This window comes from Pelobates fuscus, chromosome 8 (genome assembly GCF_036172605.1).
Source record: "Pelobates fuscus isolate aPelFus1 chromosome 8, aPelFus1.pri, whole genome shotgun sequence".
Taxonomy (NCBI): Eukaryota; Metazoa; Chordata; class Amphibia; order Anura; family Pelobatidae; genus Pelobates; species Pelobates fuscus.
The window spans coordinates 63,010,633-63,032,100 of NC_086324.1; the positions used below are offsets into that span (position 1 = coordinate 63,010,633).

The 21,468-nt window shown below is 40.4% G+C and overlaps 1 protein-coding gene across 1 annotated transcript in view; it reads right to left on the reverse strand.

The window, feature by feature from the left end:
• ERBB4 (erb-b2 receptor tyrosine kinase 4) overlaps window positions 1–21,468 on the reverse strand; it is a 797,331-nt gene that overhangs the window by 448,846 nt on the left and 327,017 nt on the right. The window contains exon 2 of the mRNA XM_063429955.1: window positions 13,653–13,804. Coding sequence (XP_063286025.1) covers window positions 13,653–13,804 — 152 coding nt within the window. The remainder of the gene's footprint in view (window positions 1–13,652; window positions 13,805–21,468) is intronic.

The window sequence follows — 21,468 nt, forward strand, 5'->3', positions numbered from 1 at the left end:
TAACCCTGTTGATTACACTTTATACAGGATAGCATTGCTTCTACAGATGCTGCAAACCACACTAGATTACAATTAAATGTATTGCTTTAAAATCTTAATTGATCTTGCTCATCTTTACCCCTAGACCAATGCCAGTACATAATACAATATGGAGTCACCGGGAAGCTCTGTGTGCAGCTCTCAAGTGACATAGAAGCAACCTGATTCTCTTACTGTTTGCATGCTAGAAATCGTGGGGGTCCATTTATATAATTTGGGAATTGGAACTCTGCATGAACAGCTGCTTTACCTATTTCACAACACCGCCAGGGAGGTAGTGAGCGCAAGTAGTTTTCAAGTATCATATTTACTGGCAATCATCATCTGTCAACAACCCATGTCACTGGGGCTTTCTAGTTCAAGGATAAGAATACAACATGGGAGTCCACAAAAGAACCTGCAAGACTGTGGAGTCCTCGTTAAATGATCTTGAACATGTGGAATGAGATAACAAATGCACCTTTTGCAATCGTTATCGATGCTGAAGAGAAATGGTGTAAAGAAAGGATGTAATGGAATAATTTATTCCTCCTGTTGCCATGTTTTGACAAAAATCATTTACATGAGCATACCTCCCAACCAGTGGCAGAACTGTAGTAAATAATGTTTTGCCCCCCAACCCCATCGCAAGAGTGCCAGAAGTTAGATTCCCATCTGTCGTTCATCTCCCACAATGCTTTGCCAGCTGGATCTACAATTTGTCCATCCTTGCAATGTTATATTTTGCACTGCACAGTGTTTGTGTTTTTACATGTAAACTTGTTTTTTGTATGGAGTATGTGTGTGTGTGTGTGTGCTGCTTGTATTGTTGACACTTGAATGAAGGGGTGCATTTTGTGTAGTGTTGGCATTTGAAAGTTGGGATGTAAGCACATATACATATACACTGACACACACACATTGATACACATACACACACAGAGATGCACATGCAGATACACACACTGACACACACAGATACAACCATTGACACACATATAGGCGCATAGATACACTGGTACAGGCATGCAGATACACAGACAGATACACAGACACATGGGTGCACCCACTGAGACACATGCAAATCCAAAGACACACAACTAGCACAGATACAGATACACAAATACACACAATGACACTCATACAGATACAAATACTGAAACATACAGATACACATACACACACACACACACACAGATACACAGATACACACTGACACCCATGTAGATAAACAGACACACACAGCTACACAAGGACACACACTAATACCAATGCAGATACACAGACACACAAACACTAACATCCATACAGATACAGAGATACACACTGACACATGCAGATACACAGACAGAGATATACACACACACATTCACAAACAATAACACACATGCAGATACACAGGCACACAGATATACAATAACACACCTACAGATACACAGACATACATATATGAAGACACACAGGAGCACACACTGCCACACATGAGAATACACAGACACACCTGCAGGTCAGAATGTACACATTTTTAGGCACCCTTTTTAATACTTTTTGGGTGCAGTAGGGTCGCTTTGGTTGGCTGAGATAGTTGGGAGTTAGAAGCTGGCTCTCCCAATCCACACCCCTCTACTGTATGTCCTTCCTCACTCAGTGTTATCTGCTATGAAGCGACCAGCTGTTACTTCCTCCCAGCATTAAAATTATTAAAAGCGCTGTCAATGTGCCACAGCACATGACTGGCCCCCTGAAGATACACTGCCGTCGGGTGGCCCTAACTGCATGGGTACGCGCGGGCCCCAGTGCCACTACACTGGCAGTAGTTCCCCACTGCTCCCAACATTTGAAATGGAGAGAGAGTGACACTTTAACCCCTTAAGGACACATGACATGTGTGACATGTCATTATTCCCTTTTATTCCAGAAGTTTGGTCCTTAAGGGGTTAAGGGGCGGGGTTGTTCTGAGATATTTTAGGTGACTTACTGATAATTTATAAAACCAAAATGTAATTTAGAAAATAAACAGTGTATCTCATTCACACATTTATTGTAGTTTAAAGACACATTCCTGTGAGTATTATTGCTCTGGCAGTAATTGATCCACACTAAAATATGAACTCCTACAAAAGAGGGAAAGAGGCATTTGGGCTAAAAGAAAAAGGCTGTCCCTCCTAAATAGGGTCACTTTGGAGGTGTGCATGATAGTAAGTAGACTCTACTATGTTTCTTAAATATCTACTGATATAATATAAGTCATTTCAATATCATAATCTGCAGTAATATCAATAACATTTAAAAGGAATTAACATTCATTTTCTGTAAAGATTTTATGCACACCTGTCCTTTGCACTAATGTAAGAACAAAGTGCTCTAATATGCTTTCACTCACATGTAAGCATTAGTGATGTCCTGAACAGTTCACCGGGAACTGTTCGCCGGCAAACATAGCTTGTTCACGGCGAACGCGGCGGGCGAACATATGCGATGGTCGGTCAGCCCCCTATTCGTCATCATTGAGTAAACTTTGACCCTGTACCTCACAGTCAGCAGCAGACCCTCCCTCCCAGACCCTCCCACCTCCATGATGAATAGGGGGCGGACCGAACATCGCATATGTTCGCCCGCCGCGTTCGCCTCGAACAAGCTATGTTCGCTGGCGAACAGTTCCTGGCGAACTGTTCGGGACATAACTAGTAAGCATGATCTATTGTTACGTTTTTGTCAAGAAAATGTTAAATAGCATATTTAAAATAAAACAAAAAAACAGAAAATGTGTTAATCCCATTGTTCTACATATTATTTTACTCTTTTTTTTCTCTGAGTGCAACATATGCACACACGCATATCCGATTTGCATTAAATGACTGACTACTGCCCGCATTGGATATAATACAGAGAGTTTACTAACTACTATTTGGAATGCTAGTTGCCTTAGACCACTATTTATTAATGCCAACCTGTCATCTGCCTGTCAATGATAATATATATTTATCTTGTTTATCTGCATTGTATATTCATGGAGCACATAAAGACTGATGCAGTCAGTTGCCATAAAATAAATAAATTTCTCTCCAACTTTCTTATTGTTTAATGGAGCCTTCCACTAAAATAATGACATACACAAGGTTCCATAAAGAGATATGAAAACATATCTCACTGGAGTGAAAACACTCCAATTTATCATGAAGCCTTCGGATAACTATCTACAGTGGTGGTTCTAGATTTTGCTAGAGCTTAGATGAAACTCAGACATGAGGTCCCTACTAACGCTCATAGTGCAAAAAAAAAACAAAAAACCAGGGGTTGCATTGTGTGTGTATAAGAAGCTGAAGTTATATTGAAGGGCGGGCTTGCAGCACTGGACACAGAGAGTTAGTCTCTGTATTCATCGTTGAGAGGCTTGCAGCATCACAGCTCCCTGAGCTTCTGCGTTGTGAGCTCTCTGACTGTAGTAATGGCATAGTTTGCAAACTAAATTAATTTGCAATAAACAAATATAAAGTGCAGTAATGCTAATCGTTTATACACAATTGCAGGGTATGGTTACATTTGTGTGTACATAAGTGTCCATGTGAAGGGGGTATTGGAAACAAAATGATTTACCAAATAGTTACAGATAAGAAAACAGTGTCATAGACATTTCCCCAACATATTCTATAATCCTTTCATATATATATATGTGTGTTCTTGCATAGCAAGACCACTTAAAGGACCACTCTAGGCACCCAGACCACTTCAGCTTAATGAAGTGGTCTGGGTGTCAGGTCCATCTAGGGTTAACTAATTGTTTTATAAACATAGCAGTTTCAGAGAAACTGCTATGTTTATCAATTAGTTAAGCCTTCCCCCTAATCCTCTAGTGGCTGTCTCACTGACAGCCGCTAGAGGCGCTTGCGTGATTCTCACTGTGAAAATCACAGTGAGAGCACGCAAGCGTCCATAGGAAAGCATTATGAATGCTTTCCTATGTGACCGGCTGAATGCGCGCGCAGCTCTTGCCGCGCGTGCGCATTCAGCCGACGGGGAGGAACGGAGGCGGAGAGGAGGAGGAGAGCTCCCCGCCCAGCGCTGGAAAAAGGTAAGTTTTTACCCCTTTCCAGAGCCGGGCGGGAGTGGGTCCCTGAGGGTGGGGGCACCCTCAGGGCACTCTAGTGCCAGGAAAACGAGAATGCTTTCCTGGCACTAGAGTGGTCCTTTAATGTTATCTCACATATATATTATTCTTATTATTATAGCCAAATTTACCACCCTAACTCCTCCCACAGTTTTTACACTACATAGACAGTAATATGCTGAAACGTGCGGATTATTCCCGATTGGTGTGCTATTACTTTGTGGAACGTTTTGCCGAATGGTTCACGAAATATCGTTGTTTTTGTGGCGAAATTGGTCCCATAGGAATGAATGGAGAAATGTTCAAAACTAGAGGGGTAAGCTGACAAAAGCTAGAGTGTGAGCTCATTTTCAAGCCCACCTACACAAATCTTATATCAAAATGTTCAGCTATCCCTGCTGCCACTAAACATGTCCACGGCTAAGCCATAGTCCTGATAGTTTTCACAATATGACCCTTTGTTTGCAACTCATTCCGTCCATTGACATTCATTGAAACTCCACTCTAGCCATCTCAAATTTGAAGGGCAATATCTAAACTGCGACTGTGCCTTAATTTTTAATATATTTAGAGACATACTATGCATCAAAATGTAGGTCTGGGTCTTGTGATTTTTACAATATTAAGCTCTTCGCTGTAGGATTTATATTTCTTAAAATACGACCGTTTGAAGATGGCAACCGCCAGTGAAGTGAGCAATTTGGAGCAGTTTGTTTTTAACCGCTCTTCTCCGCCCTATTTGAAATCTATTAGTTCCGGTTGGCAGTTGGTGGAATGTTCGAGGGATTTGAAAGATTTGAAAGCTCTTCTCTGCCCTTGCTGTAGAGTGAGTGAACCACACTCCAACCTTTCCACAGTTACTCCAGCAACTCTAACCACACAACAGTTACTCAAGCCACTCCGCCCACTCCAGTTGTAGACTACTGGTGGAGGCAAGAACACTTCACACAATTTCCCTAGAAATTTTAGCTTTTCTAGTTATATAAATATTATCTTATATGTTCTTCTATGTGTTGCCCCATTCATGGTATATGTATATTTTATATATTATATATGTTGCCACGTTACCTTTGTGTTGTCCATACCATACCACACTCACTGCAGCCATGGACATAAACTAATACACGCACACATATACACACTGATACACAAAACATACACTATCTGATACACACACATGCATGCACACACAAACACACTGATGCACACAGAGACACACCTTGACAAATACAGACACGCAGTCATAATGTGTTTCTGGCTGTGAGTATTTCTGAGTGTGTCTGGCATTGTCTACCTGTGTATGTGCCTGAGAGTGTGTGTCTGACTGTTAGTATCCTTGTGTGTGAATGTATGTCTCTGTGAGCATGTGTATGTTTGTTTTTGGGACTATTTGTGTGTACAGTAGCTGCTGCAGTGTGTATGTATGGCTGCATGTGGCCTTTGTGCACTGTGTTTATGGCAAATCAAATGTCATGACTGTGTGTGTATGATGACTGTATTCAAGGGGTGATTGTGACAGGGTGAGTAACATGGTAACTGTGGCAGGGTGAGTTTGACAAGTTGAGAGCGGGGTGAATGAAACAGGGTTGATGAGATGAATGTGACACGATTAAGGGAGATAATGTTACAGGGTGATTGTGACATGCTGGGAGGAGGGAGTGTGACAAGTTGAGGGGGGTGAGTGTAACAATATTAAGGGAGATTAATGGGACAGGTTAAGTGTGGCAGATTAATTAGGGGTGTGACAGGGCTGGAGGTGTAAATATGACAGGGTGAGGGTGGCAGGTTGAAGGAGATATGTGTAACATAGTCATAAAGGATGAGTATGACAGGGTTGGTGGGTAAGTGTGACAGTGCGAGAGAAGGTGTGTGTTAGGGGGTATTAATGTGATTGGTGAGTATGTCAGAGCGACAGGAAATGAGGTGGCATGATTGGAGGGGGTGAGAGTGACAGGATTAGTAGGGGTCAATGTGAGTGTGGAAGGGTGAAGTGGGGGTGACAGTTTGTGGTAGTGTGCCAGTGTGTGGGGTGGGTGACAATGTGTATGGAGGTGTGACAATGCATGGCGAGGCTGTGTTTCAGTGACTAGCTTCACCACACTGAAATACATTTTTTTTTCTTACGCAGTTATCAATTCCCTGGTGCTCGAGAGACAACTACCTCATGGTCTCTACACCCGGCGGAGCTGCACAGCGGCGATGGGCTCTTTCTTCCCCGGGCAGACTGATTGGAGGGCCCGTGCACCTGAAGGCATACAGGGCAAGCCACCTAATTTTTATTAATGTTTAGATTACTGCACCACCTCCAAATGGTCAAAGACCTATTAAACTCACCTTTAATCCAGCACTATGAGCGTCTCTTACGGCAGCTATGATCCACTTCCTGTGAGTAGAGTTTGCAAGGTCTTAGGCCTAGACAGCCATGAAGTGTTACTAAGGAGATTTCTTTAAAAGTGACAATTATGTGTCTCATATGCCTTTAAACCTGCAGCAGTACTACCATAAGGCAGACTAAAAAAAAACATTTGTAATTCTTATGGTGAAATATAGTTTATTTTATATTTTGCATACATTGTATGTTTCTACATACCTCCCAACATTTCAGATGGACAAACAGGAACCCTTTATTTAAGATGTGTGAGTGAGGGCGTGGGCTTTTCTGAGAAATTTTAGGTGACTTACAAATAATTTATGCAACACATTTGCTCTAATTTATAGACTCATTATTGTGAGTATTACTGATGTGGAGCATTTTAGATATTACAATAGAAACAATGGACATAGGGATTAGGGCCCAAAATAGGGAGTAGCCTCCTAAATAGGGGCACCTGAGAGGTAGGTGTTTATATTTGCAATCCATAATGAATAAATTACTCCACACTGCCCTGTGTTTGGTTCTGGAAATGTCAACAATAAGCATTGCACATCATTAGACACAATCACACTACAATTGCACTCTGAGGTTGGTTGGAGCAGTGGTAATATCACTGCCTTAGAACTGGGAAACCAAGGCTCAAATCCTAGTTAGACCAACTTACCAGTAAGTGTCCATGGGTGAGACACCTAACTATACATATCTGCCTACCTCAAATCCTCATAGATAGTAGTCTTGTTTGAGCAGGGCATTCTGTTGTGAAATAATCTCATTCTGAAATTGTAAAACTCTGCGGAACATGTTGGTGGTATATAAATGCTAATATCGGGTTGCCCTAAGTGGGGTTGGCCAGACAGACTGTCAGTCGGCTTGCCATGCACACATGACAGGATGACAGACACCGCCAGTTTGGTAAACCCAATCACTTCACAGGCCCAATATCACTGTCTCCTTCTGGCCCATCCCATGGTGGTTATGTTACCCTACAATTCCTCTATGCAAAATCATTTATAAAACCTTCACTAAATTATTTAATTTTGTCTCAAAGTTCTATTTCAGTACACACCGTTTTCTGCACATCTTTCTAGTTTACAAATGAATCCCGTTAGCAACTTATTTTCTGTTTGGGCAATTTCTATATGATTTATTTAGTGTGCAACAGCAGAAATAGATATTTGTATATTTTAGATAAATAATCTAAGGCACAGATTAAAAGTTTTTAAAAAAATGCTTTATCAAAATTGGACCTCATCATGCTGGTCTATAGAACTGAAAGGGTTACGTTAAGCGCTTGTTTTGCTAAAACAGAATAAGCTGGCATCCTAAAATCTCACTTCTGATAGATCATTATATTTCTGCCATTCTATGTGCGATGGCTATAGACTGCATTTTAACAATACTTCCCCAAGGCCTCTAAATCCCATAGTGATAGGAAGAATCCATTTGTATTTGCTGCATTTTCATAGCTGCAATCAGTGTCAGCGTTTTAGCTTTTTAAAAACAAATCACGCAGTAGCCTAACCTCCCCCAAAGACCGGTGCTTCGGAAAAATAAAAAACAAACCAAAAGAAAGGACATTTTTATTTTTTAGCAAGATTTGTTGCAAATTTTGAATATTATAAGATTTTAGTACGCAGAGCGGTGATTATACCCTTGGGCGGTATTCAATGAATTTATTTTAGGTAAGGGAACAAGAAAACCATTTCCCCCTTATTATTTAAACAAGACAGAAAAAAAAGCAAGCTGTGGATTTTCCTTCTGGCCGATGGCATTTATTTTTGTACTGAAAGAGATCTCTGTTTGTGTTTCTTTGTAAATCTGGGGAGTGGGCTCACCAGAGAAAAGCGGGGATGTCTGCGGATTATAATTAGATAGCGCTTCCCGAATGCTGGAATGAAAGGATCTCTGCCCTGATAATGCTATTCATTTTAGTATGAATTGTCTGTTGTCAAGTTGTGGTAGGGATAAATGGGAAGGACTATTGAAGGTGTCAACTTTCAAAAAGATCAAGCAGAGACTAACTACCACCTCCCAGCCCTGAACTTAGAGCAGCATTAAAGTGACACTCTAAGGACAACATAATGATGCTGTTTGGTGCATAGCTCATGCCCCTGGAGTATCACTGCTCAGTTATCTGCCATTTAGGAGTTAAAGGAACAGTATAGCATTAGGAATACAAATGTGTATTCCTAACGCTATAGTGCCCTACTGGGAGTTTAGGTTCCCCGCCACCACCTCTAAGGAGTACAAATTTAGTTTACTTACCTTTTCTCCTTTGCAGTGCCAGTCTCCACACTGCAGTTCCACCTCCTTGGTTGAGATCATTGAGATTGATGATCTTAGCCAATCCAATGCATCCCATAGGAAAGCATATGCGTAGCATAAGTACATACAGCGTCAATCAGATGGTCTCTCTGAGACCATCTTTTTGAAACAGCAGAGTTTAACTGGGTTATTTGCTCGGAAGAACCTCTATTATTATTATTATTATTATTATTATTATTATTGCCATTTTTATAGTGCCAACAGATTCCGTAGCGCTATTATATTATTATATTATGAGAGGGGGGGTTTAACTATAAATCGGACAATTACAAGAAAACAATAGGTTGAAGAGGACCCTGCTCAAACGAGCTTACAGTCTATAGGACATAGTGGCAGTCTGAGTGACAGTCACTAGAGGCATTTTCGTTCTGCAAAATGGCAATGTTTTCACTTGCAGGGTGGCATGGTATCCAGACCACTTGCCTATGACGTCCCTTTAAATCACTATGTTTATCTCCTAACTTTCCTACACACTTCCTGAAAAAGAGGTCTAATTATTTAAACTTCCCTTATTGCACAGAGTGTTCACTTTAGAATTTCGTATCTACTGCTTTGTTTATGACCTGTTAGAGCTTGTATCAGCCTTCTGTTTGTGGCGTTTAAGCCAAGAAAGTGCTGTGTGGCATAATATGCCCTAACGGCATGAAGGGGTTAAATATGAGTTGCTTATTATATTCTGGGTCATTCTGTATATCTTGTGTCTTTGATATGTAGGTTTTAGGCCTGGCTATTCCTGATATATCAATTCCTGCCTGTGTGTATGGAAATCTGGCATTTGTATCTGGCAAGAGTGCATTCAAATGTGATCAGGCAGATGGTTATCAGAGGTTTGCAGTATCTGTTGTATGGCTCCAAGAAGTAGAGGTTTGCAGTATCTGTTGTATAGCTACAAGATGTGAGCCTCACAGAAAGTGTAAGAAAAGTCCTTATAAAGGAAATGTGTTTGAGCCTTAGAAGATCAGATGAAGTTACGTATAACCTCAAATCATATATCAACCTGTTTAATGCCCCCACTTTCCTACATATTATTAATGGGATATTTTAACCATTTCATCTCACTGAATTGGTCATGGTGCCTGCAGTCCACTGACACTCCCTCCATTCAGTACCATGACAACTGCAATCAAGAAAGCCCTTAGGAGTAGGGGTAATACGCATCATGCTTTATGGCAGCTAATACAGGAAGTGAAAAGCGTTTAACATGAAAGGACGCCGAGGATTGCCATAGAAACACCGGACTGATTGTTTACATATCGGACAGTAGGCGGACAGTATCCCTATTCATACACAGCAACTTTACTTGAGGTTGCTGCTTACCTGTGATGTTTTTAACTATCAGATTAATGAAATTGAAGCTTACGCTCCATTGACCTGGCTTTACTTTATTTATAAAGGATCACCGCTCACAAGGACTTGATCCCCCCCAGTGTGAGTGGCGCTGACCCACTTGCCACTTGTGAGTTTTTTGCCCGTGAGAATTTCATATATTTCAAACTGATTTGTTGATCAGATAGTCTGGACTCCAAATTAGTTGTTTTAAAGGTACAACACAATATTTGCACAAAGTCTATTTATTTTGTTTGTTTGATATGATTTTATGCTGGACTCTTATATGGTTGTGCACTTTGGGAATATAAATTCCCTTTAGTCTACCTGCCACTGAAGGTAACATCACCACGAAAAAATTTTTTTTCTAAAACTTCACTCAATGTTGGACAATAACATAGATTTGGAATGTCTATGGTTTGCTAAAAAATCACCTTTCTGTATAAATGGTGCTGATTGTGATGATAAAGACCACTTTTTGTGTAACGTTCATCAAATTCAAATGGAATTCCTAATCTTTGACTATAGCATTGTTAACAGTGTATCCCAGTGTGGACTAACTGATTTACGCAGTGAATGAAAAATATAACACAGTGTATTAGCATAGGGTTTGGTAAACAGCAAAGAATAGAACCTCTCTCTCTAGTGGTTGAGGCTTTTAAATGAAAAATGGATTTATTAGGTTGGAAATGCTCAGTGCGAGCTGCTACCTTTTACCTCTGGGAAGGCTGGAGCGATTTAGACTCGGCTTAAATGATATGTGTAATGAGTTTTGTAGTTTCATTTCATCCTTAATTAGAGCAGGATCCCAATGAAATCACTGTTCTGCTACATTTGATACTCACAGACGATCCAAGGATAACGTCATTGTGAACACTTGGATGACTTCTGTTTAGAAAACAAGTCCATACCCATGCATAGCTGGTGTCCCTGGTATGAAAAGAGTTAAACGGAGAGCTAGGTGGAGAAACACACAAGACATGACTTCCATATCAGCTTCAATGAAGTGTAGCTCACCTGTCATGTAGATTGACAGCACCTCCCTTAGCTCTACATCTCCCAAGGGCACGAGTCTGCTAGCACAAGTCTCATGTCAGAATGGCAGATTCTGCACATTCATTCACATCAAACCATAGGCTCCTCTTATCAGGTACCCATAGGTCAGAAAAGTAGATATTGCACCGAGTGTTCTATGTGAAGACCTGGCAATGGATATGGGACATCTACTGGGCTACAGCAGTCAAGTGACTGCAGATAGACAAGGCATTATTGTAAGTGCACCAAGATAACCAGTGTCAAACTATTGGCACCTACAGCAAAACTGGACATGTGCAGTCCTGCAGCTTAATTTAACAATTTTTTCCTCTCTGCCCTGATGGACGTTAATGTAGCTTTATGTGATTTGTAGTTACCTATGATAATGGAGAGCCTTTCTAAATTGGGAGTTTCAATCTTGCCATGAGCATAAAATCCAGATACAGTTATTGGGATTGTTTGTTATTGTAATCCTACCTGCAAAAAACATTTTTGATTTTTCTCTTTTGGGGTTTTTATTGATGTATTTTTTTAAAGCGGTGGGTTAGTGGCCACTAGCAGTATTGGTGTCCAGGGAAAAACGGTGTGCTTTGTTAGCATTTGTTGTGTATGCTTGTTATAGGGTATGGTTGGTGACTGTACAACCAATAGTCAGACACTGTTTTGTTTGTTTCCTTTGATTGGAATGTGCACCAACTAGCAGACCACCATCGCTAGACGAATAATGCCCCATCACTATGTTTTAATTGAGAGATATCACATGTTCAGGTTGCAATGGAAATCAGTGGGTGTTTAACCAATGACATACCGAGTATTTTAAAAAATAGAATAGGATTTTGCTTGACCCTTTGTGTTGAATAGATTAATAGACCAGCATGATAACTTTTATAAATGCATTTTTCATTAAAACTTTCGTATGCTAAAAATCCCTAAATGAGAAAAAAACAAACAAAAAAAAACAAGATAATGGGAATATTCATACTGAAGAGAAGAGCTGATTAGCCTTGACAAAACTAGGTGAGATGTTTATGATCTGGATGCATCTATGTAAATTTGTTTAAAATAGTATGATAATGCTAATATTAATTAGTTCTAAATGGAGATGCCTATTACCATTATCCATTTCAGTCAGCAAATGTAAGCTGCATTTATACACTGTTTGGCTTTCAGCTACTAAATCGCAAGCTTCATTAATATACAATGCAACCATCAGGTATATCCTGTATTCAGTTATGGTATGCACCATTTTATTATCTAAATTCTAAAATCCTTCACCAGATTCAACAGCACATTGTTTATGCAACAAACATTTATTGTGCCTGGATCCAACAAAGGACAGCACTTCTCACTATTTTTGTACCGTAAACAATTAGAGAGGGTTAAAACAGACAAGTAAGACCTAAAAAGGAGGGTGTTTGATAAGGATGCAGGGTCTCGGATGGAACATCATGCACCTAGAATGGTGGGAGAAGGTTGGGGACATTAGAAAGGGAAGAGGCTGAACCCTGGTTAAACCTACAAAAATAGTGACCCGGGAGCGTAAAATAAAATATTGGCCTGCTAAAGTAGGCTCCCTCCTAACTTCTATAAATTACAAAAAAAATGACTGACTGATACCTAGTGAGTGGTACTAGTTATACTAATTTCCAAATTTGTGTTCCATGTCCTTTTCTGCTGTAAGGGAAGGAGCTATTTAATGCTGCCATGGTTTGATTGGAAAACCAGATATGTATAGAAAAAGGACTCTAGAGGTGCTTGAAGGCAGGAAAGTATGGATGTGGTCACCAGTCAGGAGAAACTAAGATTTTAAAGGAACACTATAGTCACCTAAATTACTTTAGCTAAATGAAGCAGTTTTAGTGTATAGATCATTCCCCTGCAATTTCACTGCTCAATTCACTGTCGTTTAGGAGTTAAATCACTTTGTTTCTGTTTATGCAGCCCTAGCCACACCTCCCCTGGCTATGATTGACAGAGTCTGCATGAAAAAAAAACTGGTTTTACTTTCAAACAGATGTAATTTACCTTAAATAATTGTATCTCAATCTCTAAATTGAACTTCAATCACATACAGGAGGCTCTTGCAGGGTCTAGCAAGCTATTAACATAACAGGGGATACGAAAATCTTAATTAAACAGAACTTGCAATAAGAAAGCCTAAATAGGGCTCTCTTTACAGGAAGTGTTTCTGTGCAAGTCACATGCAAAGAGATTTAACTCCTAAATGGCAGAGGATTGAGCAGTGAGGCTGCAGGGGCATGTTCTATACACCAAAACTGCTTCATTAAGCTAAAGTTGTTCAGGTGACTATAGTGTCCCTTTAAAGTAAGAGGAGTACCTGCCAATACCTGCTTGTTGGTTCTTACAGGGATGACTATACAGCACCTCTTTAAACAAACTGATCATTGGTACACTGATTGACAAAGTATCCTTACATAATAAACAAAAAAACAAGACATAAGTTACCCGAAGGAAGCTCAGATTACGTCCATGTTCAATGCTGGTTATCTCCAGGTTCCCCATCACCACCTCACAATTTTCGTAGTACTTGCGCAGGGCTTTGTATTGCTGGTCCAAGTCTGACAGAGAGCTCAGTTTGTTTTCTGTCCCTGAGCACACTAGAAGAGAAAAAAAAAAAAAGGAGATCGGTATAATAAATATGTAGCACAGGATAACTTCTTTTATTTTCTCTTTATTTGTAGTATCTTTTTATCTCTAAGCTTTTAAAACTTGGCACATACAGCGAGTATGGAGCCACGCACACACTATAAATGAAATGTTTTTCAGCAGCGGTTGTGATTTAATCATTGAAGAGCATCCAATAACATGGTCCAACCATAGAACTCATTTTCAAATAACTGTTAATGGAAGCACACATTTTTACATTAACAAATATGTTTTCTGAAACTAGCAAAGTTATTCCGTTTTATCCCATTAGCATTTGAAATGAAAATGAATACCGAAAGATGTAAAGAGTTGGTCATTTATAATAAATAGTGCATATGCTGTGTCTGAGTATGTGTAAAAACCTTTTACATTTGGCATGCTCACAATGTGCCTTACACAGAATCGACACATTTTGTGGACATTAAAGATATCATTTATCCTTTCCCATTGACACTTTTTATATTGCTTCCTCATGTTTTACTGCATATTATCACCCAAATAACTGGAACACTTATCACTAGCCCCAATTGCCAAATGGCTGCAGTATGGTGGGGGCAAGGCTACCTATATGTCTACAGATGAACAATTCTATAGATATATAGGCAGCCTTAGCCCCCACTAATGGTCACTCCAAGCATCATTACAACTTCAGTTATTGAGGTTGTCATGGTGCCTGGAGCCTGTATGTACAGCTTGTCGCTATGAACCACTGCACATGCAGAGTTTAACCCCTCTGCTGCCAAGGGGTGTAACTCCACTTCCAGCAGTGTCAGTGGTGCATCATTAGCCAGCCCGGAACAGTATGCCAATCATTGAGTGCAGTCAGTATACGCTCAGCCAATAAATGGACAACAGGATCAGCATCCAGCTTCTAAAACGAAATGGTTTTCCCCATTTCCAGGGAATGAGGCCAGAATACTGCTACTATTCTAACCAGTGCAGGTGGGGGTGTCCAGCAATGATGAATGTATATTACAGGGCAGTGTTAAAACCAAGGTTATTCTGTATATTGTGATCTTATAAGCATCCCACTTTGTGGATTAACCCCTTAAGGACCAAACTTCTGGAATAAAAGGGAATCATGACATGTCACACATGCCATGTGTCCTTAAGGGGTTAAAAAGAGTTGCAAGACTGAAATCTTAATATGAAACTATTGCCATGGTCATGACAAAAGGGGGAGTAAAAGCTGGGGATGTATGTGTAATACCTCCCCTTGCTGTGGATGCACAGATCTTGTAGTAAGTTGTCGTACCGAACGTGGGCTATTTCTATAGTGGCATCATCTGTTATTTCCAGTGTCATCCCAGATTTATCTGTAGCTGCAGCGATAACACTGCTTTGTTAATCCCGCGCCTCTTCCAAGTGAAGGAAATGTTCCATTGACCCAGACAAACGCTGGCAAACCAGTACATCAGCCAGGTTAATGCTATTTCTAATCCTCTCCCCGGGGGAAACAATGAGGCTTCAAACAGCAAGAAATATAATGCTTGGTAACAACTAAGCTACAACTCAGGGGTCAAACTGATTAACTTCCTTACTGCTGGAGAAGTTATCAGTGGTTTGTAGATTATCATTAATTAGCCTGTATCAGATGTTATAACTCCTGTTTTGTAGTGTGTCAAGGAATATAAATTCTAGAACATTCAAATAATTCCATTCTACACCCTCCTGTTCATCCGATTGTACTTTTTTTTTTTTTTGCATGAGTCTAAATACTTGTAGCTTATTGATTTTGTTGACATTTGTTTTTCCATCTATCCTTTTTTTCCTATATCTATTTTCAGGAAACAATTAAACTTAGCATCTAGACTCCATGTATGAAGAAGAGGTCTATCTGACCTTGGAAGCTTAGTGCTAACCTAGAACTAATAAAATGCATGGCCTGTGATATTCAGCCGGGATAGAGGCAGGTTTAGCATCAACCTTGGTATGGATAAGGTTTGTTAGCTTAATTTCCCACAAAGCTCAGCCAGTGTATAGGCCTAGCGAGAAGCTGTGCATCATGGGAAGTATAGTTCACAAGTATTTTCAGTGCCAAGTTTAGCACATTCATTTGCAGTGTTAAGCTTTGCTTGAAGGATCAATATAGCCTGAATAGAATGATGAGCTGAGAGTTAGACTACCCCACACCTAGTATTCTCAGCCTAACATTGCTGCCCATATTGGACAGAAATTCACCTGATACAACCCATGCTGTAATATCAGTGGAGCTGCAGAGAAGGCTAGTTATGGATGCTAATGAGAGCTCCAAAATGCTATGGCAAAGAACTGAAAGGCAGAACTCAGAGACTCCCAGCACAATAAGCCCTTCAATAAGCTGCAGTGGTTATAATGCTTAGAGTGCTCCTTTAAGTGCTGGCTGTGGAGCATGGGCAATGTAATTTATAACCATCTGAAGACACAGTTAACCCTTCCACTAAGCAGAAAACACTAACCCGTAACTTTTGACATGCATATATGGTTTGGATTTACTTAAAAGGGCACTATAGTCACCAAAACAGCTTTAACTTAATTATGCAGTTTTGGTGTTTAGATCATGCCCATGCAATCTCACTGATCAATTATCTGCCATTTAGGAGGTAAATCACTTTGTTTATACAGCCCTATTCACACCTACCTCCATGCGACTTTCTCATCCTTCCTAAACACTTCCTGTAAAGAGATATCTAATATTTCAAATTCCTTTATTGGACAGTCTGTTCAATGTAGAATTTCTTATCTCCTGCACTGTTAATAGCTTTTTAGACTTTACAGAAGCCTCCTGTGTGAGATTAAAGTTCAGTTTACAGAGCAGGAGATGAAAACGTCTAAAGTTAAAATCGGATTGAAAATGAAACCATTTTGTTTGGATGCAGACTGTGTCAGTCACAGCCAGGGAAGGTTCGACTAGGGCTGCGTGGACAGAAACAAAAGTGATTTAACTCCTAAATGGCGGATAATTGGGCAGTGAGACTTCAGAGGCATGGTCTAAACACAAAAACAGCTTAATTAACCTAAAGTTGTTTTGGTGACTTTAATGTCTCTTTAAGGCTGAAAAGAATTAGTGTAATTGACAAAAAAGAAATCTATGCAGGCTGTTTATTGAAGAATATTGTTTTTGTAGTCACTTCAGGCGTTTGAAGGATGAGCAATCGAAAAATCCAGCCTTGTTCTTATGTTTCTCCGTTCCTTTGTTCTGTAGCCCTGTTATCTTTCAAATTTTTGCTTTACACATTTCTGTCTACTATAACGCCTATTGTGTTTGGCATGTCCATCCAACCGCACACAAGCAAATGGCAGGTGGGATGGTCAATACAAAGAGCTCGCATTGCAGCCCATCACAAAGTAAGTGTTAAGTTTGTGCCACAGCCCCGGACTGGCTGAGATATCACAAGGTGTATGTTAGCCATGCTGTGTCTTCATTTCAATGCTTCAGTGGTTGTAGACATTAAAATCGCATCTCTTAAAGAGATACCATGCACTATTTCTAAGATACAACTAACGTGTACTCATTTAATTTTTTATAATCTTTATTATATTTCTACCTATTCATTTTATCCTTTGATTATTTGTTGTTGTTCCACCTTTTTCCAGGGTCCTTAACTCTTCGATTAAAAATGGACTTGACAAGTAATTAAGGCAATTGATTTGCACACCTCAATTCTTGCCAAATACGTGATTTGCCATCTGTGGCATCAGCTGTTGTTCCTTGAGGTCTCCCCGTGTACCTGAACTCGTGTTGGAAAGGGGGAGCCCCGCAGCTGGTGAAAAGCTGCGAGCCGAGGTAAGGCGGCACATGGTACACCACGCACAGTCCATTGTCCTTTCTTCCCGAAGGCTTACAATGATTGCAACCAGCTTCCCGATTACATATCGTTGAGTATGAAAATCTGAACAGGAGCACAAAATCTCCACGTGACCTGCTGGAGTGTCTAAGTCACAGTCACTCTCAAAACAAGGCTGATATTCAGATCAAATATGCACCTGGATTAATCGTGCACCTGTTTAAATATACAATATCAATACGGAAAATAAAAGTAACCACAACCAGTAAAATTACTAACTATATAGATTTTAAATGTTTATATATAATGGATGTAGACTATGCACTTGTGTGTATGTATTTAAGTGTGCATCTAAAAGCATAGACTAATAGATATAATTCTTGTCTATATTCAAGTGTAAACTTGTTGCTGTATACAAAGCGGGAACACAGATCATTTTTCTGAAGATGTTCGATCAGGGCTGGCCCAAGACAATTTGCTGCCTGGGTCGAAGGATGAAATGCTGTCCCCCGCCACCTCCAAAACTCACACACATCCATTATGCTATGCAGTGTGTGTAGTGAAGGCAGTGTATGTGTAGGAGATGCATTGTGTGCGTAGTGGATGCAGAGTGTTTAGTGGATGTAATGTCTGTATTTGTGTAGTGAATGTGTAATGGGTGCAGTGTCTGTGTTTGTGTAGTGCCCATGGGGGTGGCAGTAGCAGGGGGCAGGGTGTGGAGGTGACAGTAGTGGGGGGCAGGGTGTGGGGGAGACAGTGGTTGGTGGCAGGGTGTGTGGGTGACAGTGGTAGGTGGCAGGATGTGAGGGTGACAATTACAGTGTGGGTGACAGTGGTGGATGGCAGGATGTGGGGTTGACAGTGGTAGGTCCCATGGTGTGGGGCAGGCTGTGAGGGTGACAGTGGGAAAAGCGTGGGGGTGACAGTGGAGGGAGGCAGGCTGTGGGGATAACAGTGGTGATTAGCAGGTTGTGGGGGGGCAGGTTATGGGGGTGACAGTGGGGGAGGCAGGCTGTGGGGAGGCTGTCATGAGCCTCCCACTCTCACATACCTTTTTTAGTGCTACTTTCCCTGGTGGTCCAGTGGGCTGTCTCTCTCGTCTACAGCTGGTGTGAGCTGCAGACCACGTTTTTGCGCGCTCCGGTCAGAGCATTGCCATGGTAACCCACGGGAATTCTCTGGGAGCTCGCGAGCCTTCCATTACATGGTCTGCAGCTCACACCCAGCGGAGCTGCAGACCGGAGGCTCTCTCCTGCAGTGCAGACTGCTGGAGGGGCTAAACACCCGGCGGCACACAGGGCATGCCACCGGGTCCCCTCCTGGAGTCGGGTCCTATGGACGGGCCAGCCCTGTATTTCGATAAATGTATATTTTGGGAGTGCATTATAAATGTAGCTAAGAGCAACATGACAATCGCAAACTGGCGTCAAACTCAACCAAGCCTAAATTCCTGGAGTTTTCAAACCCATCAAAGGAAGACCGACTGTGCTGGATTTGTAGATTTAGATCAGATTTCTGCTATTCTGTCTGTGTTCAAAATCCTAAGCTGTTTAACCCCTGCATGACAGCAAATCCTATTAAACAATTGCATTAAATTATATTAATCCTGGTTGCCCTCCTATAGGGCTAGAACAAAAGTCAATAAAACTGAGTCCGAACCTGGTTATGAGAGATGTAAACTGCACTCCCCAATTTTCTGTGAAGAAGAGAGATTTTACTGAGACTTAGTGAGATATCAAGCCTAGGATCTCAGGATTAAACTAGAAACATCCCCTGGTACATGTAAAAGGGAAAACTCTCTGATTGCCGTCTCTAACACAAGGTGCTCTTTGCCAGAAGTCAAAGTTTCATTTTATAAAGGTCCTCACTATATGTTGTTTTTTTGCCTTAAATATTTCTTACTGAGAGTTAGGAACACTTCACCAACGTAAACACTTCACAAAATATGTTTTTACATATGTCAGGTATTCCCATAGCTCCTGGCAGTAGTTTTTTTAGATCACATTTTTATTTTATCAGTTCCTTGTCAGTTTTAAGAGTCTCTGTGGATTTTCCTCGAGAGGAGCCTCTTTATACAATATTCTGGTTATTTCTGATCTTTACACCTGAGAACGCGAATAACCCAATTTCAAATAACTAATAATTTACCCTATATCCGTTTTAGGATTCATCAGGCTTTGTAGAAAACTGTTTGATGTTCCGTCTATTCAATACAATATATCTTTTACCGAGAGCCAAACCGAATTTGTGACTGCTAAAATTAAAACTTCTAGCAGGATATTTTCCACCAAGTCACCTCCAAATATATTGATTCTTAACCAGGACAAGAATAGTGCGCACTGGTCCACAGCATACTTTATTATTTTCAAGTTGAATAAAAATAATTTATTTCATAACTTTATTATGCTAATTTCTTTCATATGGATGAGAAGAATGTATGCGTCAAATAAAATTGTGACAGTAAACACTCGCATTTTGTAGAAATAGTTGTGCTTATTTTTTATTGGGTTAACTTTGTCTTTTAAATCGAAGATTGTTTGCGAGGGCGTTTAAACTGTCATTCGAAATCAGCGAATATATCACATATCTAATTCTCCCATATGCTAGATGGTGACAATCCGCACCAGCAAACCAAATTACGTCTCCTACTTTTGCACACATTTCTTTCTGTTTGTTTTCCCCGCTGCTCGGATCCGATAATATCAACTCGGCACGTATTTGTGTCTCCGAGCAAACTGTACTGTCTTCTAAATAAAGTTGTCCACGAACTAGGACAAAGGATGTGTTTCCCTTAGCTCAAAGGCAGAATGGAGCTGTCACAAGCTAATTAGCATGCACACTAATTGCCTACATCATTTTTTGACGTTGCCTCAAGCCCTTGCTGAAGCTGGTGGCCTTCTGTTATACAACACAGAGAACGTGGTGTTACATGGACTGAACTTAGCTCTGGGCAGCCAAAGTATGGAAGGCAGGGACACGGAGCCAGGCACTACCACAATAGACATTAGAGAAGGGGCTGTTTAACCCATCACTAAAGTGCTGAAGTCCTGCCAGGATTCTAAATTCATCCAATTACCACGTAGTCAAATTATAAATACTGTTTCTTAATTTGTAGTGTGTTAAGTATTGTACTGAAAGACGCCTACGCAGCATATTACATAAGGGTATGCACCTAGGGAAAATACCACAGTAATTACTTAAAAATATGAATTTAAATAATAAGATACAAAATACAATTTTTATTAGAGGGGCAAAGATTTAAAGAAATAATATCCGGAAGTATTAATTTACTGAGAGGGTAGTGGATGCATGGAATGGCCTTCCAGCTGAAGTGGTAGAGGTTAACACAGTAAAGGAGTTTAAGCATGAGTGGGATAGGCATAAGGCTATCCTAACTATAAGATAAGGCCAGGGACTAATGAAAGTATTTAGAAAATTGGGCAGACTAGATGGGCCGAATGGTTCTTATCTGCCGTCACATGGTTCTATATGGTTGCAAGGAACCTATGAGCAGCTAGAGTGATTTTATTCTATGTTTCAATTATTTTGTTCTAGCGATCAGGTGAATACACAGATGTTTAATTTATTCTCTTCCAAGCTATTCAAAACTCACACAAAAGACATTAAAGAGGACAATCTGAATCTGCATTATAGTACACCCAGGCCCATCAACTAGGCGTGGTTAAACATAAAGCAAAGCTTTTACATAGAGTAAAACTTCTCCAGAGTACTAAAGACTCATCACACACACAAATACCATTACAATAATTCATGTGTCAGCAGATCCTATGGTAAAAGTGTCTAAATCATAACTCATTGTCACGCCTAGGATACGCCGAAAACAGTCA